At 39.3% G+C, this 26286-nt stretch overlaps 2 protein-coding genes across 8 annotated transcripts in view; one reads left to right on the forward strand and one right to left on the reverse strand.

The window, feature by feature from the left end:
- Positions 1-712: 712 nt before the first annotated feature.
- med14 (mediator complex subunit 14) lies at positions 713-14831 on the reverse strand. 3 transcript variants are annotated; one of them, XM_015059624.1, is made up of 29 exons: positions 14401-14831; positions 13605-13631; positions 13394-13499; positions 13112-13285; positions 12859-12988; positions 12628-12756; positions 12415-12522; positions 11232-11364; positions 10972-11122; positions 10724-10835; positions 10068-10193; positions 9670-9748; positions 9414-9573; positions 9125-9319; positions 8776-8910; positions 8602-8678; positions 8365-8525; positions 8025-8171; positions 6753-6997; positions 5786-6055; positions 4585-4834; positions 4014-4136; positions 3648-3824; positions 2742-2980; positions 2471-2650; positions 2272-2379; positions 1759-1884; positions 1467-1656; positions 713-1373 (listed from the first exon to the last, which is right to left on the reverse strand). In XM_015059624.1, exons 1-29 carry the CDS (start codon positions 14574-14576, stop codon positions 1300-1302), a joined length of 4308 nt encoding a protein of 1435 aa, XP_014915110.1. In that variant the 5' UTR covers positions 14577-14831; the 3' UTR covers positions 713-1299. The 3 variants fall into 3 exon arrangements, with proteins under 3 accessions (XP_014915110.1, XP_014915111.1, XP_014915112.1); XM_015059625.1 differs by having other exon boundaries at positions 1752-1884; XM_015059626.1 differs by lacking the exon at positions 4014-4136 and having other exon boundaries at positions 14401-14830.
- A 95-nt stretch (positions 14832-14926) lies between these two features.
- Positions 14927-26286, forward strand: part of usp9 (ubiquitin specific peptidase 9) — a 42406-nt gene continuing 31046 nt past the window's right edge. For 4 of the 5 annotated variants that reach the window (XM_015059618.1, XM_015059622.1, XM_015059620.1 and 1 more), the window contains exons 1-4: positions 17059-17493; positions 22304-22572; positions 24537-24682; positions 25051-25130. In XM_015059618.1, the coding sequence (XP_014915104.1) occupies positions 22471-22572; positions 24537-24682; positions 25051-25130 (328 nt within the window). In that variant the 5' untranslated portion in view covers positions 17059-17493; positions 22304-22470. Of the gene's footprint in view, positions 15008-17058; positions 17494-22303; positions 22573-24536; positions 24683-25050; positions 25131-26286 lie in introns of those variants that run through there. The other variant, XM_015059619.1, reaches the window with a different exon arrangement.

The following is a 26286-nucleotide window of genomic DNA, read 5'->3' on the forward strand; positions in this document are numbered from 1 at the left end:
AAAAAGTGAAGTGCCACCAAAAAAGATGCATGAACAACAAAGTCAATTTTAGAGTAGAAGAGACATTCACAAGCAGTGTCGATTTTTGAAATGGGGTGCAAGGGCAGTTGCCCAGGGCGGGAGTAGAAAGGGGTGAGACAAATATTTAAAATCATGTTTTCTCAGTCTGGAGGAAGAGTCGAGAGGCACAACATGAATTGAGATTCAATATATTTACAGTCAGTGTTCATTTGGGGAACCATGATATATCCTGGTGATGGTACTATGTGATTTATCTGTGATTTTACTTTTTTTTTTTTCCTTCACAGGAGGCAGAAATAGGAAATCCATACATCAAAACCTATGTATATTTTTTGTAATGGAAAATAAGTGCATTGATATTTTACAGATAATTAACTTAAACATAAAATATTTACCACAGACTTAAAAAACCTACAACTATGCTCAGTTTTCTTAAATTATTGTATGAAAAGCAGATAATCATTTGTAATGTTTAAAAGTGTCATTAGACCAATTTATGTTTTTATTATGGACTAATTCCCCCAATTACAATCCAACCTCATCTACGTTGAAGAGAAACACACCAAAAGAAGGAGATCCCTGCTGAAATGAGCTTCCTCTCTAGTGAGGCATTGAGAGGGAATATTTTTTTCTAAAAAGTCAGCTCTGAGGAGAGTGAGCACTTCAACAGTCATCGCTGAATGGAAGATCCTTAAAGCACAAACCAACACGGGGCTTTGTTTATTAAATAGCAAAGTCAGACAGCATGTCTCCAAATCCTTCAATCAGGACTCAGAATGGTTCTTAGTAAAATACAACTGGCTTATAAAGTTTATCACAGTTTTAGAGTATAGAAAATGAAAAATTCAAATAAAAAAAGAAAAGCAGATACTGACAAAACAAAAGGCAAGAAGATCATTAAATAGTGTGCTAAGGAATCTATCCCCTGAAAACTATAATAATAGACATAAGAAAAAGAAATCTCGCAAAAACTCTCACCTGATTCTCTTTCTGACAAGCAAAATTTACATCAATATACATATTTTTGTAAACAATCTTAATTTTCAATAGATAATTTTGCTTACAAGTGCCTGGAGGACAAAAATAACACATTTATATTTTGTTTCCTTTGCATTCAGCACTGATTTCATTCCAAGTCAAAGTTTTCAGCCGAAGAGAGATGGCATGCTGGATTCAGACGACCGCTTTTCCTCTTCTTTTTTTTTTTTTGTCACGTCAGCTCTTGACTTCAATCGCAGGCGACTCCAGTTCGGTTTCAGGATAAAAAGTCTGAAAGGGTTACTGTCGAGTGCTGGGGGGAAGCGTCAGGCTGGTCATCAGCTCTTGAACGGATGCAAATATGGTGCACTCACCTGAAAGACACGAGCGTTAGAAAGGTCGACTCCCGTAAAGTCAGAATCGGAGTCGATATTTAGATTACGGGGGAGCTTGTTATGGAGTCTTACCCTGCCTGGAAGGGTGCAGCTCGTTGAACCTCTTTAGGATATTAGAGACCAGAAGCGCTGCGGCTCCAGAGGAGCTGTGCTGCCTGGGAATATCGGCCTGCTGAGTGAGGCCCGTGGCCATGTCGTACACGATGGGAACAATGATGCTCACGGGGTCCTGGGGCACCGGGATGCGCTGGGTGAGCTGCAGCTGTGAGATGAAAATGACCAAACGCACACACACAGTCAGGCTCCTGCAAATATTTAGAGGTCTGCAATGTACTACTGAGGTAGGAGAGATGGTGCAACTTACAAAAAAAAGCATTTTGGCCTTGAGCACCACAGCGATGGTCCCAGGAGGAGCGATGGGGGGCGCACTGGGAGGGATGGTGAGACAGAACTGGACATTCCACTTGAGCTGTCCAGCCTGGTCAGGGAACTGGCGAGAGAAATATTTTAGTCAAGCCCAACTAGAGATGCACAGAAAAAAACGTGTGTTGGTTGGAGCTGGATGATTTTCGGTGAGAGCATTCCTGACCGAAGAATGGCTAGTAGGAAACTTGAAATGCCAAATTTTTCCAAATTATTAGACATAAATTGGTCACAACTCACACAGTGTGACTTCGCTTCTGCTTCAAGCAGAAATTAATAAAGCTCTAATGTGACGGTAAGGGCAGAAAATGGGTTTTGAAAGCCGTTTTGGAATCTTCGTATAGCTAATAAAAATGCTGACTGGAAATTGAGATATTTACATCTTTTACAGTAAAGAATTCACTAATAAGACAACAAAAAAAAAGCCTTTAAAGCAGAAGTGAAAGCTACACACCAGCTCAAGCTTCATGATGCGCACACAGTCTCTAAGAACATTAGTGGGAGCCCCGAGCAGTTTCGTGAAGGCACTCAGAGTGTTGAATTTAAAGGGAGGACCAGCGACCTGACAAGAGAAAGTTAAAGGAAGAAGGATTGTTGGGATAAAACAAAGTGGAGGTGTGTCATTTTAGGTGTTGACTGGCGTTTTCACTTACCCGGGTCTCGAAGAACCTCTCCAGCACCTGAAGCTCCTCCTGGGACCAGGGCCCTGCGTTTTCTGGGGTAACTTTGAGTTGCAGAGTCTGATAGTTCTTTGGATTGAGAGCCACTCGGCACTTCAGGACGTCCGTCTTGAACATGATCACGCCTGGCTCGTTGGAGTTCACGATCGATAGCTGGAGCAGATGCGACACGGCAGGTGATTGCACTGAAAACACTCAAATTAAACGCAAGAAGCAAACAACCGATTACTGACGAGACACTCACCGTCGCCTCCTGCTGGATGATCCTCTGTAGGTGTCGCCTCATGATAACGGAACCCAGAAAGCGCTCCAGTGGCGAGCAGAGATAGCTTCCTGCCAGGCCGGGTACCATGCAGGGGGTAGGTGAGGGGAGCAGGAGCACGTGTAAGGCGTTGTGGGAGAGGATGGTGGGGATGGATGCAGCCCAGGGGCGCTGAGGTAGCTTTCGGGGAGGAGGCATACTGGTAGGCATGACTTGGGAACCTAAGGCAAAGATAGAAAAAAAAAAAACAGGGGATTTTGAAAAGGCAGAAAAACACAGAATTGAATATACTTAAATCTGATCCAAGTGACAGTTCTGTTGTACTGAAGGATGTTGCACTGCTCATCCTTCAGTCTGTTTATTAAGGATTTTTTTCCCCCTGTGTCAGACAATATTAGGTCTGTCACACACAGGGAAGGCAATGAACTTATAGTTCATATAATAAAAAAAAAAAGAATCGGAAAAACCTGCTATTTGCAGATCAGAACTTTGCAAAAACTTAAAATTGATAACTGGCCATTAAATTTTGTTCCTCACGACATTAGAAAATACGTCATGGTGGTGTTTACTTTAAAATACTTTGATGGCAATTTCATTTGCAATAAATACAGAGTCCTCACTCATTTCTCCCTCAAATGTCATGATGCTGCTGCCAACGCTCTATGATTTTATCATCTCTGGCATCATCCTCTTTATGTGTGGGTATTTCCTGCAGTGAGGCTGAGAGTATTTTTAGCATGAAACGTGTGAATATTATAACCAACAAACATTGCACTAGTCCTTTAAATATGCATCACTGCACAGACTAATATTGCAAAAGTTGTGCATTTAAGATATATTATGCAGCCCTAATAGAGTTAGTATTAGTAATGAGAAAGCGGTACTTACCGCTCCCAGCACGTGGAGAGTTGGGGTCGGGAATAGGCGAGTGCAGCGAAGGATTACCGGGGGACATGCCGGGGATTCTGGCCCCAGGAGAAGGCCCTGAAACCTGGGGTGAGCCTGGCCACTGGCCCCTGTGGCTGGGAGACACCATGGTGTAAGGAGAGCTGGGGTCCAGAGGACCTAGATAGAAGAGAGCCAATAATCAGTCACTAAACATAACAATCACAGTCATAAACACACCACTGCGTGCCCTGGCTTTACAAGTCTTAAATGTTTGCAGCGCACAAAAGGCTCGGTCATGTTCGCTTCGGCCTGTTCAAGCCCCTCGCCCAGCAGGGACCAGCATTTACGGCCCTCCCTGCTGCTTACCGTGGGGACTGGCAAAGCTGGTCTGGCCCATGGCTATGCCCAGGGACGACGGAGACGGGGTGGGGCCAAAAGGAGAGGGCGCCCTCAAAGCTCCGCTAGGGGAGCCAGAGGCATGGATGTTCCCTGCATATATACACACACACATACACACACACATGCGTCAAATGGCTCATAAGACTCTGCTCCTCTCACACACACCCGCAATCACTCGTGAGCATACAAGCTAAAGCTGGACGGAGAGGCCGTAGCGTCTGGCAAGAGGGCTGAGATGGAGACCAATGGAGGGAGGGAACATGGCTGAACACATGCTTTTTTTTTCTGTGAGCACATGTTGCATGAGAAACACAAATGGTCTTGTAGTTTCATCAACTAAAAAGGGCACACGTGGCAGCAGAAGCTCTCAGATGATTTGCTCCGGTAACAAATATGTCGGTGACCATGACGACATGAGAGTCAAACTAAAAATTCATCATTTAGAACAAGATGTCTGAATGAGATGAGATGAGACGACACAAACGGAACGAGACCTCCACACTCACAAGTATGAGAGGGAATTACGATGTACCGTTACCTGGCGACTGTGTGGGCATCATGGAGGGCGACGGAGTAACGTTGGCGAGATAGTTCGGTGGCGGCGACGTAAGAGGCGGGTATACGCCTCCGGCGCCACCTCTCATGGTCTGGGGCTGCTGCTGAGCCTGCAGCTGGTTCATCAGGCTGTCCATTACGTCGACGCCCACAGGGGAGGGAGGGTTGTCGTCTTCGTTGACGGAACGTCTGCGGGCGTCTTGGCTGCTGTCCACAAACATGTTAAGGAATGTCTGAAGGAGGAGAGAAATGTTTGATGTGGAAAAACTGAATCACATCACTGGTTTTTTTGGGGTTATTTTTAGTGTCCAGCAAAACTAATGGCACCACTTCAGTGTTGCTAATTTTGCACCAACATGTTTATTCCGACTTTATGCAACACAAAGAAGTAAAAAGTTATGAAGTGGAAAGAAAGTAATACCTGAGTTTATTGAATGGAACCAGGGTCTCTGCAGGTTTTACTAACTCAAATTTAAGACTATTATGAAATGAATTTATGGCCTTAAGCTTCACAGTAATGTACAAACTTACCCATCTCTCACACAATAAATAAGCAAGAAAAAGCTAGCTAAAGGTACATTAGCAGCTAGCGAGAGGTAGCCTCAACCCTCTCAAGTCACAGAAGAGAATATAGCTGAGTGACTCAAATTTTTGCCAGACAGAGAAGTCCCTCGAGAGGAAAAAAAAAAAAATTATATATATATATATATATATATATATATACACACCTCATAAACATATATATAATGTATGAGATGAAATAGTTCTGTTGAGACAAACCTTAAGACCTGGTAATAACATATTCACATTTTTAAACGAATTTAAGACATTTTAAGGCCTTAATTTTAGCTGCATTTAATTATTTAAGACTTTCCAAGAAATGCACAGACATCCTGGAAACACTAAAGAAGATATGCATTCCCAGAGCATGATACTGCCAACACCGTGTTTCACTATGCTGCGGCAGTGCTCAGGTTAATGTGCAGTTTGTTAGCTCTCCTTCACACTTAGCATTTTGTGAGTAATAAAAAAAATAATAATCAAAGACAAAATCTAATAAACTTATTAAAATTTTATTTAAAATTTTTTTTTTTTTTTTTTTTTTTTTTAAACCAAGCATCTTCTCTTTCATAGTTGAAAAAAAGTGTGAGTTTGTTCTCTTTAACTCTCTTCCTCCTGTTTACCTTGAGTCCTGGAGCGGGGTAAAACCCTTCCACAATCTTAGTGTTGTCAAACAGGCTGTAGGCTCCGTCTCGAATGGCCACCACTCCTCGGCTGCGGCAGTAGATGTCGATGCAGTACATGTTGCGGAACGCTAGGCGGATGTGCGTGGGGGACTGGGGGAGGATGGAGAAACACTGGTAGGCAGTGTTGGTGCGCTGGGTGAGGCCCAGCATGGGCACTGTTGGTAGCTTGTTGATTGCATTGAGAGGAGCTTGTGTGTCATAGAGCACCTGGAAAGTCACAAAAAAGGACTTAGGAAAAATAATTTTGTAGCTCTGTGCAGTTTGTTCAATAATACTGATACTGAAATAACTTCATGCTTTTAATTTCTAATCACAGCTCGGTAAATCAGTCCCTCCAGGAAGTTGAGATTTTTATGACCAATCAGTGCAACTTGGCTGAATTTTGGAAAATCCATTTAACCCTCGTCACCAAAGCACTACGCTAAATGATAACTTTTTTTTTCTGCAGTCCTATTTCTGTTCAATAGGATTTGTTTACACAGTGTAAACAGCTCATATTAATTTGAATGACCAATACAGAAATATTCTTTTGCACTCTGACAACTCCTCAGGACATGATTTTATTTGACAGTATTATTTGCACTTTGCATATTAAAATCTTGTCTTTTTTGGGAAGGTTACGTGAACATTTTTGTAAAAAATAAAGCTTAAACTGCAACTTTCACAGCTACGTTTTGAAAAAAGTGCCACATAATCAGCAACTTTTGACCTCCGCAATCACAAGAAACCATCTCAACATCCTGGAGGCACTGATAAATGCTAATTGAATGCAACACTCCTGCGGTTCAAAGATCATCTAACTTGTTTTTCACATCCATTGATTTATCAGAAAGTTCAGCACACCGAAGCAAGCCACTTGAATGCGCTTTCTACGAGTACCGTTTTAAGAGTTTTGACCGTGTACCTGCAGCAGCTGCATCACGTTTGGGTTCTTGTTGAACATCTCCTGCAGCTGGTGGAGGATGATGTTGTGGCAGTTGGAGCAGCCCGAGTTGGGCCCCACGGTGCCCAGGGCGAGGTGGAAGCGCTGCGTGTTGGAGTTCCACTGGATGGTGACGGAGCTGCCTTTGGTGGTGCCGTAGCACAGCACCAGCTTGCGGTAGTTATACAGCCGGACCTCCGAGAATTGGCTCAGGTAGGGCGGCATTTCTGGAGTGAAGAAATCACCGCGTTACACGGCAGAAACAATACTTATAAATTCAGGTGGGTTTTTCCTATGCAGAAAAAGTAGGACCCAGACTCCAGGATTCCTACATGGTGTTCTAAATGTCAGATTTTTCAAGATACAAAATTCCAAAGTCCAATTTCTTGAACAACTGTTAAAACATGAGTACCAGATTTCACTCTGAATTGTCTACAGATGTTTATACAAAGGTCCACTTTAATAAAAGAATACATGGAAAAATAGACATAAAGATGGACTGATGCATCCATGAGAACTTTAGCACATTCTACAGATTTTTCATTTAACCACTTAAGGCAATTGTATAAAATGTTGGAAATATATTAAAATATAAAAGAAATATCCCAGTTCCTTTTTTAAATAAGAAAAACATGTTACTGCCTAAAAGGCGATAACTTAGCATTCCTTTAGTGAATTTGAACCATGTGAAGCTAAAACTGACACTTGAAGAGATTTGGCTAAAACATGTTTAAAGACAAAGGTGTTTTTATCTTAAATGCAAAATGTATACATGTCATATTGGCTTAATTAGTGCTCTAAATATGTTGGTTTTTCAGCAAATGGCCTTTTTGAGTCTGTACTCCAGTTAATGGCTAATCAATTACTAAACTTGTTGATTCAATCAATCAATCACATTTTATTTGCATAGCACATCTCAGCAGCAAGGCATTTCAAAGTNCTTTACAGCATGTGACATTGAATAAACAGTAAGAAAGAGAAAGATTTTGAAAAAAAAAGATTGGAATTTGAAAAAAGATCCAGATTTTTAGTCAAAACGCCATTTGACAAGGACATTTGATTATTTTATTAATCACCATTAATCCTATCAATCACTTCAGCTCTAGTTTGTACATTTTTTATATTTCTCCACACCTGGAAATCACTTAATTAAAATCCTAAATGTTCCCAGTCTGTGTAAGAGCCTCGCTAATTTCTGTAATCGGATCATTGGCAAATGTGAAGACTTTTTTTTTCAGGTCAACATGCACCCACCTGGCAGTGTGCAAGAAAAGTTCAGAACACACTGGTAGAGCTGACTGATGGCCTTCCAGTCGTTCAGGAACATCTCCACCACCTTCCTCCCGCCCACAGGCTCTGACAGAGGGTTCTCATAGGTCAAATACACGTGGCGAGTGGAGGCTGGTAGAAAAGGGAAACTCAGTGAGAACACGGGTCAGAATGCAAACAGAGGAAAAATTTTTTCTATAAAGACTAATGACAAAAATACTGAGGTATCATAATACATTATTCTGAATAAAAAGATGCTAAAATAATTATTTTCAGTGGAAGAAATTATGTGCATTTGGTAAAAAAAAAAAAAAAAAAAAAGCACCTTGTTCCTTGCTGTTTGTGCTGCTGAGCGGACAGTTGGCCAGGACCAGCTCGGCCACCCAGGTCCGGTTATTCCTGCCCTGCAAGCGAATGGTGCTGTCCAAGAGGGAGCGCTCCAAAGCTCTCCTGGTCTCCTCTCCGACATCTCTACAAGGGGGAATCCTAGAAAACAAGAGGCATAAACAGTTTGGCATTGAACAAGGGAGGGAGGGAGGAAGCACATGGAGGTTTGTTTTACCGTAGCAGTCGGATTGCATGACTACTCCCGTCCCCTTCCACTTGCACGCCCTCGTTTGGAATGGCCATGTTGGAAAGCTACTCAGAAGAGAAAGAAAAACCATTTGGGATCAGTTGGGAATTATACAAGCCTTGAATCCAGAAATATACACCTGACGACCAAACGCTGACTGACCTCTGCTCTGAGACCAATAAAAGGCATGTTGGTGTCGCACATGGCTACGAGATGAGCCAGCTCCTTGTTGAAAGCACACATTTCTCCAGACCTCTTGGGCTTCTTAGGCTCAGAGTCTCCTTGATCTCCAGCAATCTACAGAGCAGAAGACGGAGAACGATGTTGAAGGTGTATTTAAAGCATGTACAGTAACTTAAGGAAGACAGTGTGCGCGTGGAAGGTTTGCAGTTGCGCCATACTTTCCATATAGCTGTTAAAAACGATAACAGGGCCCATAACATTTCTACACAAAGTTCAGAATCTCACATTAAACCCATCCATTTCTTCACGATATAAAATAAACAACTACCTTTCTTTTTGTTCCAGGTCGAGCCTCTCTCCCTGTTGTTGGGTCCTGGACAAGATGTTCCAGGTTGGGTTTAAAAAGCTGTAAAAGTTGTGCGCACATAGGCCCGTCCTCTCCCTCCAACTGAGAAACTGATAGGAAAGAGTATTTGTACTGTAATGCTGTGGGACTGCTAGGCACTTCAAGCATTTCCACCACCTGGCAAGGAAACAAGAGAAAATATTTGAAAAAAATAAATAAATGCATGGGAATGAACACGTCTTTAAACAATAAACTGGCCAACAAAACTCACAATGTAGTACTGTGGGAGACGAGTGAGCTTGATGAAGAGTTTGTGCTTGGACAAGCTGCCGACTGGGTGCGTGGCCGAATTGGAGAGGTGAAGGATGTCGGAGCAAACGGTGGGAAGGTGCTTCACGGACTGTCGGCATCGCTGCTCCCCCAGCCAGAACCTAACCAGAAAGAATGAATGCCTCACAGTCCCCGCACAGTGTTCGTAATTTATCACATTCAGTAAATAAAGATTGATTTAGTTTATATGAACTTACCTGAGCTGCTGAAGCCAAGAGAGAATGCGCTTCATATCATCATTGACCGTCTTTTCAATGTCATCCAGCATGGACTGATCTGTAGAGAGAACAAACCCAGGATTTGTGGCTGAGAGAAAGAAGAAAGCTAATAAATCACGACTATAGATAAATGTGCAGCCAAAGCTTTAAAACACAATCAGATAAAAGTTGACAGAAAAAAATATCAATAGAAGGAGTTACATTTTAAATTAAACTAGTCAAATTGTAGTTAAAACACAAAAAGTATAAGTTACTAAAAGCTTGTTTTAAAAACACAACACCAATGCAGAACTGGTGTAAGAGTCAGGCTAATCAAAACAAACACAAAAAATACAGGACCCAAAAAAGAGGAGTTAACTCTTGGTGCTGCTGCTTACCTAATCCATAGAGCATGGGTTGAAACATGCCAGAATGAAGATCTACAAAAATGTGCAGGCACTCTGAGCGACCACATGGCTCAAGTATCGGAACGACCAGCGTGGGCAAAGCTGTCTCAATGAATGCTAGAGGAAAAAAATACAGTAAAACAAGCAAGTATTTAACACTAAATATGACTGGAAATCGTATACTGGGACAAATCAAGACTGAGACTAGTAAAATATGAGATTTAGAAAGAACCTCTGGTAAAGCTGTGCTGTGATTTCATTTACCAAGAGGGGGGGTGGGGAATGATCCAGTTCAATCCGGTTAAATGTGGAAAACTACTCGTTAAAAGTTTCTGCAGGTTTCACCAACTCAAATTTAAGATATTTTAAGCAAATAATGAATGGAAATCAAGTCTGTATCACGACAGAAATGTACAAAAGAAAAACACAAATAAATAAATAAATCGTATGGGTTTGCAATAAGATAAAAACCTATCTTTATGATCCCCAATGCTTTTCAGTAAAAATTCAAGTGATGTGAGAGAAAAAAAAAAAAAAAAACAAAAAAAAAAAACATGGAGTCTTATTACATCTGGCATAAAACTAACACAACAGAAAAGCTCTGAGTTTTAATGACTGTCAAGTAGAAAGAAAGATGAAATACATACAGTTATCGCTGGGATTGCTGGTCTTTAAAATGGCCTTGAGTTCCTGCAGCTTCTGATGGGCCCGGGCATGAACACTGTCAATCAGCAGCTTCTCTACTGAGAGATGATCAATCTAAACAAGTCAGAAAAGAGAGAGAGAGAGAGAAATAAAACTTAGCTGACGCTGTGATTTAAATGCAAAGGAAATCCTAATGGTCTAAATGTTGCATTACATTAGGAACAGAAACCATTTTCATTTTTAATTTCACCTTCATGGCTCGCTCCATTAACTTTGAGTCACAGGCAGGGAGAGCAGGCTCATGAGAAATTTGCAATGGCTTAGATCCATCCGATTCATCGATCTTGATTGTGACTTTATGCACTGATGCTGTGCCTGTTTTTCGACCCAAAACCTGTTGGCTGTAAAGATGACACAAATAAAAACAATTTGGTTTTTTTGGGGTTTTTTTTATATGTTTCTTCATTAAACCTCATCTTTTTCCCCCGTCTGAAAGTGTAGAAGCCTTACTTCCAGACAGAAAGCGTGAGGTATTTTGCCGGAACATATTTTTCCTCCTGCACCAGGTCTCCCCAGCGCTCTCTGATCAGCATCAGTGTCTGAGAATGGAGGACCTCGAGCTGCAGCGACAGGCAAAAGGAATCTGGATACGGTGCAGTTAAAGAAAAGCACGGTATGAGGGGGGGCGGAATTACAGATCAAGGTAGACGGTTGACTATTTGACTTATCGGGGCATTGACATTCGAAACACGCACACGCACACATCCTTCAAGATGTAGATTATTAGTTAAAGGGCTGCTTGTGCCTCACACAGACTGCTCTTTGACGTGGGGGTGGGTGAAAGCCAGTGCAGAGATGTACTGATTAGCATTGTGATTAGCACAGGGTTGCTCAACTCGCATGCTTGATTAAGCCTTTGAGAGTTTGACGATTGCGTTAAATGCTAATACCTGGTTGTTTCTATTTCTGCATGAAAGATGCATATTGACAGAAACTAATATCAAGATTTTGTTCACTGAAGCCTTGCTGTCGCACGTAAATGTCTGGCTAAATATATACGTCGAAGCTATGCAATTGACAGAAAATGTAATTTAGCCGTATTTCATAAACATGCTGACAGGTGTGGAAGTACACATCTCTTTAAGTGGTTTTAAAAAAAAACAACAAAAAAAACACCTCAGATGACCGATGCTTGCAGGAACAGTGCTGCTCTTTCTTTGCCGTTAACAAAAAGCTGATTTGTTATTTAAGAATTAATGAAAGGGTGCTAGGCAGGATGCAATACTGCAGCTGGTATTCTCATTGGAATTCTACACTTGTCTGCTTGATCAGTCAATACCCTATATGCTTCAACACACACATACACACACACACTACTGCAGAGGGTCAGAGCAGAACTGGACAAAACCTGAACCGTTGCACGAAAGACATGTACAAAGTGCATTTAAAACCGATACATACTGCATCAGTTTTAAAGCATAGACACAAAGCTTCCTCTAAATTCATGGACGATTTTCTACAGGGACTAGGCATTGAAGATGGACTGAACTGTTAGAAAATAGAAGAAGAAATACGTTCTGCAAATACCAGTATTTTTCCCCTGCTCTCGTAAACTTTCTCCACATGCATCCAGACCAGGAAACACCCTGAAAATGTTTGTCTCAATGAGCAAACAGAAACGTTTAAAGGATACGCAGGCAGTTGTACATGTCCTGGAGGGGTTTTTCATCGGCACAAAGTCGAGCCTGGACCAACTCGTGGATGAAGTTCACCTGCAAACTGTGGACCAGTGCTCGTCCGTCTGTTAGTAAGCAGTAAAAGTAAAAAAAAAAAAAAAGAGGAAATCACATATTTGGCCACACTATGGACGTTACTCATAAAATATAATCAGAATTAGCTTCTTCACCTCCAGTTTCTTTGTCCTCCACTAGAATTTCCAACTTCAGGAGTCGCCAGGGAATGTCGGGATCATCTCCCATTACTGTCAGAGTGGCCTCAAACTCTCCCTCCACCCGAAACTTAACACGACCATTAGCTAAAGAATATACAAATAAGCAAGATAAATAATAATAATAATAAAAATAAATAAATCAACAGTAGGTAATTAAAATTCAAGATCTTTACACAAACTGCTTACCAACTGTGAGATTTGCCAGCTGTGGAGGCAGGTCAGTGGTGACAAGACGATGTCGTAGAATCTGATTGAGCTGGTTTAAAGTGGTCTGCTTCTCCGTTTTAGTGATTGGGTCAGGAGGTATTATTTTATCCTGAACAAAGACAGAATAAATAAATAAAGCGACACATTAGACAGACAAGTCAGAATATCTAAATCTGCAACTTCTTTTTATCCAGCCTTAACGGGGAAAGAAAAATCAAGATTTAAGACTTACACGTATGCACGTAGGCAGGCGTGGGTACGACCCTGTCGTCAAGACGTCGATGGCGAAGGGGATGGCGAAGCTGGGCAAGCGAGCGTGCACGAGGGCGTCCCGAGCCAGCAAAGCCAGTCTGTCGGCTGTGTCCACAAACAAGATGGCCTGCTGATCCAGGAAGCTGGAGATCATCTGTCACAACACAAGCCAAGTCAGAGAGGTATGGTCAGCTAGACGCTTGTGCTTCTGTTGACAGACCACCTAACGCTCAGCGGGAGGATTTCATTAAACACAACGTACCGCACACTTCTCAACTTTCCCTGCATTGCTTGCCCACTTAACCAGGGCCAGGAGACGCACAAACAGCTGCCTGGTGCGACTTGCAAACTGGACGATCTCAATTTTCCTTCATGAAAAAGAAGTTTAAGAAATGACAGTCAAATTAAAAGAAATGTCCCTTAAAAAAGTTGTGCATTTGATTATTGTATTTAATAAATTAGAGCAAACATACCGCTCCATATCAGTCTTTCGGGGGAGCCTGCAAAATAAAAACATTGATTTTAAATTAAGGCCACATTTAAATCACAGCACTAACACATCTTCTATCCTAAAAAGTTATGACATTGTGTTTTTGCCCTTCCTTTTCCACAAACTTTGTCACAGAATCGCTCAAACCTTTTGACTGATTGCTTGACTCTGTTGACTCCTCCAACCCCTGATGGATGTTTATATGTATATATATTCTGGCTTTGAATGCGTTTAAAAGCTTTGTATACTTTGTTAAGAGTAAAAAAGCAAAAAATATGACGTATTGGAAACATGCAAATAAAAAGAAGAATAAAGAAATATGACAGCAACGTGCTATGGGTTGCCTTATATGATGTCACCAGGGGAATGTGAGTGTGGGTCTCAAATAAGTAACTGATTTTGGGTAAACAGCACAACAACAAAGGAAGCCTGATATTTATTTGTTTAAAAGAAACTAACTATATGAACAATAGCTTTTACTGATTTTTACAGATGAGCTTGGGTGGTAGATTTAACAACACTGTACTTACTGGTAAACTTCTGATCAATGATTATGAAGCGGTAGTAGCAAGTTATTTACTTGCACGTCCCTTAAGAAAGCAACCACTTTATATGCATTGAGTCTTTCTTTAATATAACAAATTAGTATGATTTTCATAGTGATTGTTTGAGTGTAATAAAACAACAAGAGTTTATTTTACAGCTCTAAAGTTCTCTTAAGTTTACAAGCGTTAGCCTATTAGCCCGCCTGTGGGCCTGCTAAGCTAACTGTTACTTACAGCTCAGCCAGCAGGGTAATTTCATGGTAAGTCCGCTGGAGAAGAAATTCAATAAGCAGGCTTAGTTTGACGCCCTGTGTAGCTGGGGTCCCGGGAGGTGGTGGCTGTGGACCCGAGACAACGGGACCTCCGAGCGGAACGAGCGGTCCATCTGACCCAATCTGCACCGGAGCCATTTTAAAAATTGTCGGTATAGGCTAGTTAGCTGCTCCGCTGCGCAAACAGCCAGACAACGGGGAACTCTCGGCTAGTAGTGGCCCGCTCCTCCTCAAAAGACACTTTCCTCGTATTCTCACACCATTTCTTCTATGAGAAGAGCAGCGCTGCAATGACTTAGTCACTTCTGTAAACAACAAAAAGTCAGCTAATGCTTAATTTAGTAAGTCATTCGGAGAAGATTTTCAATGCTGCTAGGCCGCCATCTTTGATATCGGGGATAATTAGCATACAAGTTGGAGAGACAGAAAACCCAGACAGGATTTTTTTTAAAGAGCGAGACTCAATAATATTCTGCAGTTTATGTGGATTTTTTAACCAGACTGGATGGCTTTGACAGCGAAAAAAATGCTTACATCATGTTTACAATTCAGACTATTCTGACTTACAGGTAAGATGTTTGAGTGTTTGTAACTTTGACAGCTTGTGGTAGTTAGTTTGTCATTTAAGATGTGCTTCTGAAATTGTTGCCCTAGAAACAAGTGACAGTGTACTACTTTAAATATAATTGCTTAAATATGTTTTGTTTGCTAGTTCACGTAAACTATAGTATTGAAGTTGTGAGGTGTGTATGCAGGAGAGAAAAAAAAAAAGTTTCATCCCAAACCATCTTTATCAAGATGACGGTTTTACAGGAGTTTTATTTGTTTATTTCCCCCCCTCTTTATTGAACGGGTGTATTGGGCAGGTTTTAATGCACATTACTATAAATCTTTATTAATACACACTACACAAATTAAAATAATATGCAAAACAACAAAAAATAAAAAACATCTTAAAGTCAAAAATAAGGGACACATTTCATTCATTGTTTTAAAATGAATCTCTCTCATTTTAGGTTGCAAAATAAATTATCCATATCTAGTTCTAGTTATGTTTTTGAAAAAATAAATTTAATGAGGGATATTCTCAAACTCATTAGAGTTTGGGAAAACTCTCACGAGAAAGAGAAAACTACATTTCTATTAAATTCCCGGATCAAACATAAATGTTATCAATACATAAAGCAGGAATAAAACGTGATACTAAACATACATCAAATCACTTTATCCAGATGGTTAAAGCTAAAGGTAAAGTTTAGTGTAACTAGCAGGGTGCAGTTAAAACCTCAGACTGAAATCATTATAATTAAGGACATGTTCTTTGTCTTCCAGTAAATGAACTCTGAAGCAACTTAATTTTTATATCCAGTTTTTGTAAAAGATTGATTTCCTCTTAGAAAATCTATTATTCCAAATTATAATCTTGTGTGTTGTAAAAAAAAAAAGGTAACTTTTCAGTGACATACTCTATGAATGTCATAATTTGATAACTTATAACTTCAAAATGATATATAAAGCAAACATAATTTCACCTACCTTCAAGAAGATATTTTGTTATACTCAGAGTCTTCCTGAAGTACAGGCCCAGGAGCCCCATGATAATCATGGTACAGGTTGAAAAAATCAACAGCTTCACATGTACAAAGGAAAACGTACCTATTTTATCAACATAATAAATTAAAACAAATTTATTTGTTTCTGTTATGTACTCCCAAGCTGGGAAAACATTTTATGTACATCTTAAATGCTTGAGAATAGACCAAAGATTAGAAACCTCATTTTTGATGGTTGATTCAGATGTGGCTGTTATTGTGTGAAGTCTAATGCAAAAAATAAATACACCATCAAGCATAGATAATATAAACAAGAGTTTGTCCCAAATTAATTTATATAAAAGCCCTAACTTATAACTTATGACTCTTCAAATAAATGAGTCACAGCAACATATATTTTCCCTATGGAGTCATTGATGTATTTCTGAATTTGAATTGAATTTGAACAAAACTTTAGATGGATTCTGGTTTTATTTTGTTGAAAAATATGACCGTGGTAATGTTAAATAATTTTTCCAAGCCAAAATCTTGACTGATGTAGTGCTCAGCAATATCAATACTGGTGTTAATAATAACAGGTGTCAATAGCAGTGAAAGGGCATCAGGGAGTGAGGCTTTTAGGCCTCACGCAATTGTTCATCTCTATGCAAATATAGAATACATATACATAATTCCAGTGTTTTGAGCTTTAGATTTTAAGCAGTGAACTTAAACTTAAACTATCTATTTCAAAATTATTGACACCTGTAAAAATTTAGGAATACACTTACTTATTAAATTTCATTATGTTTTATTTAATTATAACCATGGTAAATGTAATTGTTTAGTATTTTTATTTAATTTATTGTGCCATGCCACATTATACACTTCATATATGGTGTTGCTTGATGATTTTATATTCTTAAAAGGAAACAAAAAAAAATGTCGCTTTCTTGTATGGCCACCCCGTCCGACAGGAGGCGTTATAGTGTACTGCCACAGCTGTTCATTTGTATCTGCCTCATTTCAGTCAAAATCAGAAATGGATTTAATTACTGGAACTGGAGTCTCTTATCGGAATTGAGTGGGGTTTTATGCTCTTCCATTCAGCGGGTGTTGTGTTAAGCAGAGCTAGTCGGGGTTGTGATGCAAACCAGCTCATAGACATTGCCGGAGTGTTGGAGTTCACACAGCAGTCTGGCCTGTTTTACTAAGAAGCGTTTGTGTCGGACTGCGCTTCCGCCATGTTGAGCTGATTCAAGTTGTGAGTGACTGCTGGGACCGAGGTGACAAGCCCCAGAAACCGGACTAGATAGAGTTAGGGGGCTGTTACCGCGCCGGTGACGCAGGAAAAACACCCAGAAGCGGAGGAAAAAACGTAGGAATTAGATTTTTCTAGTAACAGGTTTGGTACCCTGCGAAACTGCCACTGATATAGGCCGCGTTTATGTAATATACGACGACACAATCGCTGGAGACTGGACGTATCCAGTGAATAGAGGGGAAGTCGTATCAAATTCCTGGTGAGTTGTTAGCTGCTTAGCACAGTATGTTGACTGCTGATTGTTAGCCAGCTACTGTTAGCGTCAGCTGGTGCTGTGTGCAAGGTAACGTTGCTGCATTTAGCGATACTTGTATTTCTCAATTGCTGGCATTGCTTTCTCTGGTGGCTACCAAATTACTGAATGTGTCAACGTAAATAGAATTTAATTTACGGCCATAAGAATATGTCTCTAAATTCACTGAGTTAAGGCTAACGTTAGCTACCCGCAAAAGGACCTCGATACTGTCTACATTCTGATAAGAAACATTTCCTTTAAACGTCCCGTGTTTACAAGTTAGCGGCATGAACATGCAACCAATTTTTGTTTAAATAATGCACTTCGCGATTGCTTTCTGAAAGAAATGCTACTATTTACATTTATTACCTCCAAACCCACCAGTATGTTATATTTTTGAATGTTTTACCCTTGTTCTAACTTTAGGAATACGTATCAGAACACTGTTGGATTTCAGGAAATAGACGCCTCCCCTGTCATCCTTTGCAAAGATAGCTAGCTAACTTATTCGTAATGTTGAAATGTTTGCAGACTGACGATAAGTCAACTACATTTTATTGCTTGAATCCCAGCATATATAGTCATGTCAATAATCTGCCAAGTTATTTTTATTCAAATATGTTTACTCGCTAGCTAACAGTTGGCTAACATTAACTGTCTAGATTGGCTCCTGTTAGCATGGCCGTCGCTCATTGCAAATGGCGATCTCGTTACATAGTTAGTCAGCAAGAACGGTGTGACAAGTGATTGTTTGTAATCAGAAATTTCATATTTGTAGCAGCTATGCTGTGTGTTTAGGATCGTCCGTTTTTGAAGCACATATTTGCAGGGCGAGTGTTACGTCAAGGCCCAAACGGACGCCGAGGCCTGAATATGTGACAGCGCAGTGGGCTTTGGACGGTAAGGCCTTCACCGCCTCAAAGCTCTGCTGTCTGGGCGGATCGCCTTCCAGCCAAACCGAACCACAGGAACCGGCGTGAACAACCAAAACTACCAGGTGTCAATGCTTGGTCGTTGCACTAATTACGTAATGTTGCTGCGTACTTGTCAAACTTTTCGACCTCTTAGTTTTGAAGAAACTCGACGAGAAACGTGCTAATTTTATTCGACCGATTTATCCATCAACAAGATGCCTGGAAATAACTTGAGTGCTAATATTCAAAAGCCGGCGTTGCACCTTGTCTTGTGACCTAAATTCTTCAGAATGTATGTTTGCGTTGTATAAATAACAGGTTTTATCCCGTTTCAAAGAGGATTTTTTTTTTTTTTTTTTTTTTGGGGTTAGGGGATTATTTTTGAACTGTAATATTCATTACCAACCCCTGTAACAAGTAAGAAAAAAACCCCAATAAAATCAAACAATGTTTGATTTTATATTTAGTATAGAATAGGGCAACACATCTGTCCAGATGTCTCCACTGGTCTCATGAATTTTTATGCTTGCCTCATTTTTATTTGGAAATGCACAACGTAAGCATTTCCATACAGCTTTGCATCCATACAGCAGAATAGGAGCAATTTTTGAATCTTGAAAAAAACTTTTGTTGATCCAGTTGTGTGCACTGAACTGGAAGCAAGGATGACAAACTGCTTTGTTTGTGTTGATGTTTATTGGCATTTTGACAATTCGGCCCTTCTAGTTCTTAACCCCATTTCATATCAGTTGCTGCCATTTGGTCCCTACATACCTCAGTTTCGTACCTGTAGATACAATATTTTGTTCTCATGTACTTCCACCATTTTTTTTAATCGGTCAATGTTTCTTTGTGGATGAGTATTTTACTGACTGGTTGTGATAAATATAGAAATGTCCCGATCTTCCATGCAATTCAACCTATTTTTGTGTTATTTTTGGAAGACCTTTTATTACACTCTTCCTCTATTTATTTTGGTTCTGATCCAATATATACGAGTTGACATTTATAAAATGCAAGACTTTGAACCCTAATCAAATCACAATAGATCTTTTTAGTAGTAATATTTTGCCAGTAACTATTGAATCTGACTACATTTCCTTAACATAGACTTTAAGTTGACAACTATCTAGTTTTTAGAGACACTTGTGTAGTTAAATAATGCACTGTATAACATTTAAGTATTACCTGAACCCCATTGTGTGTGATGTAGAAAAAACCAAACTACCTTGAGCTCTATACACCAACTCGCACAACGCTGTAGATCAGCAAGTAACTTTTTCAAGTCACCCACTCTGACATAGGTTCTATAACATTTTCGACACATTTGGAAATCTGTTGTTACATTATTTTAAAATTTCGGTAAAAACATTTGCAACAAGTAGGATAGATATGTTTGAAATGGCAGAAAGCGGATCAGGTCACTAAATTGGATTGGGCACAAAATATCCTTGCTGTAGCCGCTTAATCAAACATATTTCTGGTTTTTGTTTCACTTTTATAAGGACTTAAACATAAACCGTGTTTTCTTGGTGTCATAAAATCAACTCTTGCTCATTCAAGCAGGTAGTTAAATACTAAAAGCTTTTAAAAATACATAGAAACTCTCCAGATTTTGCCTTGAGGGTCTCCAAAGTGGAGGAGATGCCCTCTGTCACACAGACAGTACACTCAACTAGCATTGAAGGTGCTGAAGCAAAGGACATTTTACACCTGGGTAGTAATCATTCTAGTTTTACATAAGCACTAGAAAATAATGTTTCAATAAATACTTTTTAAAAAGTACAGTATAACTCTTGTTAATAAACGGTGAGAGGTTCAACAGTTATATTTTTCTAGCTTCTTTTTCTAAGTTTTGAGTTTGTTTACTTGTTAGTATTTAATGCGTGTCAGCACCTTCCTACTGATTTTGCTGTCTTTTCTGTTTTTGCATTCGTGAGTTGATCTGATAAACTCTTGGTATTCCTGCGCAGAATGTTCAGCTGAGCAGAGGCCGTGTGATGAATGGAAATAATGGCACTCTGTCATATGGGTCTTTGTTGATATTGGATTAATTAACTTAAAACCGATGAACATTTTAGTACTGTCCTTCCTCCTCATAAAGACTGTATCATGGTAGCGTTGATCAATGTAGTCAAAAGGAAGTTAAAAAAAAACAACAGAATTTGTTACCAGGTGTTCAAGTGTGAAAGGTAAATTATTTCCCTTTTTTTTTAAATTGCATGATTTAGTTTATTTTTTCAAACTTTACAAGTCAGTTGCCTGGATAGATGAAGTGGAAAGATATTACCAAGCACAACCCTGCTGAATCTTGTGTGTGTGTTTGATTAGACAACTGATCTGCTGTAAACATCCCCGGAGTGTGTGTGTGCAGAGTCATTCTATGCAGCAGGGAAATATTTGGTATGAAGCCTGTGGGGTTTGTGTTCTTTCATGCTATGTTTCACTTTAGCAATGTTCAAAGATTTCGGTACTCACTTCAGTCAGCACATGTAAATGACAGCTGTTGGTCAATAGCAGTGCACAGATTATCTCTGACTCTGTCCTTTCACACAGAAAGAAATTAAATCCTGTTCAGAACCTTAAGTATTCACAGTGTTTAACCCAGATTATTTTAATGTGTGAGGTTACAAATTTGTTTTAAAAAAGTGTATATACTTAGAATGTGTTTGTATCCTGTGGTTGTGTGTTATATTCAAAGTTTTGCAGTGAGTTTTGACTCTTTCGGTATTACTTTCATTTACTTCCTCGGCTCTTGTTTCCTGATGTGCAATTATGTGGAATTATTTTGAATTCTTTCCACATTTCAGATTGAAGACGACATGAAATGAAGTTTCTCTTGTTATCAGACATATTTCAGTATGTCTTATTGTGTGATTTGAAGTGTTTCAGAGTACCTTGCCTTGAAATTATATTTTGTGTGGTACAGAATAATTGATTATTCTAACATGCATGTTTTAGTAGAAAGCTGAAATGCAAAAAAAAATATTAAGGATATACTAGATATCTTATAAGTTTGGTTTTGTCCAGTTATTTTTCAATCTATAGCATAAATTCAGGTGTTATGCAAAGTTTTCTGGTACTGTATTAAAGGACCTGTGAAAAATTCATGACGAAAGATGCATTGACTTTGCAAAAAATATTTCAACTGCATAACTGTGTTCTTGACACCCCTTCCAACAAGAACCTGGAATCTGAATAGATATCATTTATGTTTTTGATCCAACTGTCATTCAAACTAGCTGCTACAAATATGAAAATAAGGGTGTTCAATCTATAAAATTGTAAGGGTCCACAGAAGCACTTTGTGTTTATCTAAAAATAACAAGAAAACTGAAGAAAAAAAAAAACATTTAAGGCTTTTCTGTTATAACGGAGACATACTTTTATTATGATTGAAAGATTATGGACATGTGAAATGTCTTCAGTCACATTATTGACCTTTAGTCATACACTCTCAACCCAGTCTTAGGTTTTCACCAGCATAGGTCGGTGATAAGGTAATGTTGCATCGTAAAGGATTTGAATATGCGAACAATCTGCTGTAAAATATGATCAAGATCTGCTCAGTTTTAACTTCCTGTACTTTCTCAACCTGTACCTGTACAAGTTGGCAAAACCTCACGTAGAGATGAAATGCTCTGTTGTGCTTTTCATTAAAAGTGATATTTTTACTTGGAGGACCTGTGATTAAAATCGAGATTGCCTCAGTCATATCCTTCAACTACAGATGAGAGATAAAGACATTGCACCCGACTAGAGTTGGGTTTCTTTTGTTTTTTCTTTGACAAAAGCACAAGAAAATCTCATTACTTTGGGGCTGCCAGGAGCGTGACCTTTGATCCTCTTCCGTTCACCAGGTTATGCAATGGTCTCAGCGGTACACCCAGACCTCCAGGTGCTTGCGACCCTCTCTCGTGTGTTCGGGCTCTCTTCCCTCCGCTGCACAGCTGAGGTGGCTGTGATTTCCCTCCTGGCCAGCGCTCCCTAAGAGGCCAAGATTGCCAAGATCTGCCCTGTGGCGAGCATGACGGCCACCACGCGTGGCTCTCCTGTGGGGGGCAACGACAGTCAGGGCCAGGGCCAGGCACCTGATGCTCAGAGCCAACCCCCACTGCCACAGAACCAGGTCGGTAAACCTCAAACTGCACATGTCAACATTTAGTCTCATTTTCAGTCTAGTAAAGTATTTTTTATTTATTTATTTTTTTCATTTTAAATCAGTTTTGCTCCCACCTAGCAACACAAAGATGCCAGTTGGGACCTAAAGGGTGGGAGAGAAGAGAACGGAAAAGAGTGAGAGAGTAAAAGGGAGGCAATGAATGAATAGAGACCCCAGAGTGATGGTTAAAGTGTGTGTGTGTGTGTGTGTGTGCGCACATGCAGGCCTGTGGTGGTTAGAGATGAGCTGTGTTGAGATGTGAGAGGCAAGCTGCCTATGTAGGTCAGCCAAGCAGAAGGAGCCTTAACCGTACTCCCCCACATTTTATATTTCTCAGATATGGATCCCACTCAACAATGCGTATCATTCTTTTCTTCTCAATGCGCAGCTTCTCATTATCATTTAGATATAAAAGAAAAGGAAAATCCTTTTGCCCTTGCTTCTTTATGAGATGCTTCATCAGATCATTTAAGTTTGACGACCCTGGGATTCTCCCACATGCTAATTAATACGTTTCTACCTCGAACGCATTATCCCTGCGTTCGTTTTTTGTTGTGCGTCAGTGGGGATAAATGAGCATCGGTGTGTTTTGCGAACACTAAAGGTATGATGAATTGACAAGTATTGTTAGAAAGGCTTATTTTAGGAAAAACACCTGTGTCTTTGTATGTGTGTGTTTGTTCAGCTACCCACCAGAACAATAGAAAACGTACCATAAAGCCTGTATAGGACCCGTCTTTTACTGGCTCACAGATCTATAGGATCTGGATGGACTTTTTATTTTTGTGCAGGTGTGTACAACAGAAAAGTTTATAATCGTATGATAAAGCCAGAAGGACTAAATGCGTGTTAGTAACATATAACGACAAGTGGTTTGAAATTAAATAAATAAATAGAGAAGAATTCGCTTAAATGTCATGACGCACATTAAAAATGATTGCACTTAAGTTAGAGGGATCCAGGTGTGGATTAATTGTTGAGAAGAGTTAAAACTTTAAATTTTGAAAAAGATGTGTAAAAATTGTTTGCTAAACAAATACAATAAGGTTTGTTTATGATTGTTTTGTTTTTTCAAAACAGTCTACAGACTGAGCTGTAATTCCTTTTCCTGTATATTTAAAAAAATATGCAGGAAACATTCTGTTTTGATTTTATAAAGCTGTTAAAGTGAAGGCATAAAAAGCTCATGCTTCCACCTACACTTTTTTCAGTGCACACTTTGGGTGCTTGCCATTGACAGAAATTTAAATATCTATTTTTGTTTTGTGTTTTTATTTTTTTTTTAATTTTTTCAGCATTGCATGATTTTGTTTTTCTTTTTTTGACTTGTGTATGGAAAAGTAAAAAATGACTAAAATAAATAAGCATATCTTAAAAATGCAGAATAGTTTTGCAGGCAGGTTTTCACTTCCTTTTTTTTTTATCAGTTAACCAAAAAGCTACACAGTTAAAAGAAAATATCTTGTGTTTTCTGTCCATATCAGACCTGAATTAGTATAAACTCACTGCTACCTAGTTCCTATCTTGAGACTAAGACTTTCAGGTTTAATTATTTAAGCCGTTTAACAGATATAAAAACCGATTCATAGAGAAATCAGCCTGAAACTTGAGCCATGATATTTTGGTTGGAAGTGGTTCCTTTATACAGCACTTTTGAATTTAATCAAACCTGTGTCCTTGCATGGGTGGATTGAGTTTTACTGCAGTAGTTGCCCACACTTGACACACGTTTCAGCACCAAGGATGCTAATTAGAGAGGGAGAGGAGGAGGAGATGAAAATGTAGATATATTGCAACTGATGGCGTAATTGCAATATTTGATACTGTAGCTGCTGTCTTTGCTACATGAAGTATTCTTTTGAGTGTTTGTCTTCCACCTGCATTTTAAAGCTTCTTCAAATTTATTCTCGCGTTTTTTTATTTATCTCCAGACTTCATCTCCTAATTCATCTAATGAGAACTCCCCCGTGAGCCCCCCAGATGAGCAGGGCCAGGGCGAAGGCCCCCCTCAGTTGGAAGAGGAAGAGCCTGCTTTTCCTCACACTGACTTGGCGAAGCTTGATGACATGATTAACAGGTATCTGCTCGTCTGCCAGCTCCGATTTAGTGGAGTCGGTCCACCCTGTCCTGCTCTGCATTGTTACAAATGAAAAACATTTGACTGCTGTTAAGTTGTTTAAAAGTATCTTTCACTTTATGCCTTGTTGCTTTTAATTCAGTTTGCATTTAACATATTTTAAGATATTTTTATGTATGTCGATGTATTCCAAATTAAATTTAGTAAAAGAAGTTTAAGTTGTTCACACACGCAGTGGAAAACACTTCTCAATGACTTGGCATTTAAGGAGCTTGGGATGCAGCTGAACAATATTTATGGCGCTGCTATGCATGTTTTCTGCATTATTTTGGTATTCTGCTGATTTATCTTTCTTTAATATATCTTAGGCCTCGATGGGTGGTTCCAGTTTTGCCAAAAGGAGAGCTAGAAGTCCTCTTGGAAGCTGCTATAGACCTGAGTAAAAAAGGTAGGAAAGTGCAGCATGTTCTCTTTAGTCAATGCTTTGTGACATTAGCATCCAGCTGACATTTGTTTCAAATTAACTTATGATGTGAGAGAGGGTACAGATTTTATTTCTTTATTTCTTAGTAAAATGTGAAGATTTTTTCTATTATGTTTATTAGACAAATTATGTTGGCAGTACTGTTGCAAGTTTGTGTTTATACACAAAGTTGTTGGCCCGCCATGATACTTTTCATGTAGAAAATGGTGGATTAGCACCATGCTTTGAAACCTGTGAAAAAGCATTGCTAATTGAAAATCAGTTGTACTTGATGTCTCAAACCTAAAAATCCATTCAGAAATGTTCTTTGACCTATATTTTGTTTGACGTTCTTTAAGGGCTCTATTTTTTAAATCGGGCTGTAAAGATGGTGATATTTTTTTCACCATAAGGCAAACTCCTTATGTGGAAACTTATACTTTTTGTCCCCTTGTATATAAATTTACATTTTAGAACTATTGGGGTTCTACAAGTATTGTACATAAACAAATAAGCCTGACGTCAACTATGTTCTCGAAGGCAAACAAACTCTTACAAGGGCACAAATATCTCCAGTGTTCATGATGTCCCTCTTTTTAAAAAGGTTCTTAACTTCAGCCCCCTGGTAACTTATCAGGTGAGTAAAATGTGATATGTACCCAAAAGCAACCATCAAGGAGGGAAAAAATGACAAATTGAACACTTTTTGCATTAAATCCAGCATCTCGGGTGTCCTGAGCGGACATTCCCAACATTCCCATTCCTCAGTGTTTTCCAAGAGAGGATCTCACTGTAACTGCTAAAATAGTCTAAACCAAAGTGACTTCTCTTTGTTTTCATGAGGCAACAAGTCAGTAGTAAATTTGTAGAATTCCCTCTCATTACCATTTAAGAATTTTACAAAAATTTGGGGCATAACGTGACATCATGATTGCATCTTTAATGATATAGAAAAATCATTTTCCCCCCTCATATTTTAACTGCTAGACAAAGTAACAAAATCTTCATTCTGATTCAACAGGCTCAATAGTTTGGGTTTAGATATATTTGTTCTAACTTAAGTTCAAAGTTGATCTTTGAAGTACTCAATGAACTCAAATGTATCCCCTCTTGAGGCAGTTTTAATAAGGATTTACAGCCT

Source organism: Poecilia latipinna, unplaced genomic scaffold (assembly GCF_001443285.1).
Source record: "Poecilia latipinna isolate Pla-1442-1.1 unplaced genomic scaffold, P_latipinna-1.0 Scaffold1643, whole genome shotgun sequence".
Lineage (NCBI taxonomy): Eukaryota > Metazoa > Chordata > Actinopteri > Cyprinodontiformes > Poeciliidae > Poecilia > Poecilia latipinna.

Excerpts from the sequence above, each read along its gene's own strand:
- med14 (XM_015059624.1), bottom strand. The coding sequence starts at position 14,576 with ATGGCTCCGGTGCAGATTGGGTCAGATGGACCGCTCGTTCCGCTCGGA. Across the intron at positions 13,500-13,604 it reads CGAAAGACTGATATGGAGCG|GAAAATTGAGATCGTCCAGT; the intron begins GTATGTTTGCTC and ends TTTTTCATGAAG. Across the intron at positions 12,989-13,111 it reads GCCTGCCTACGTGCATACGT|GATAAAATAATACCTCCTGA; the intron begins GTAAGTCTTAAA and ends GTCTTTGTTCAG.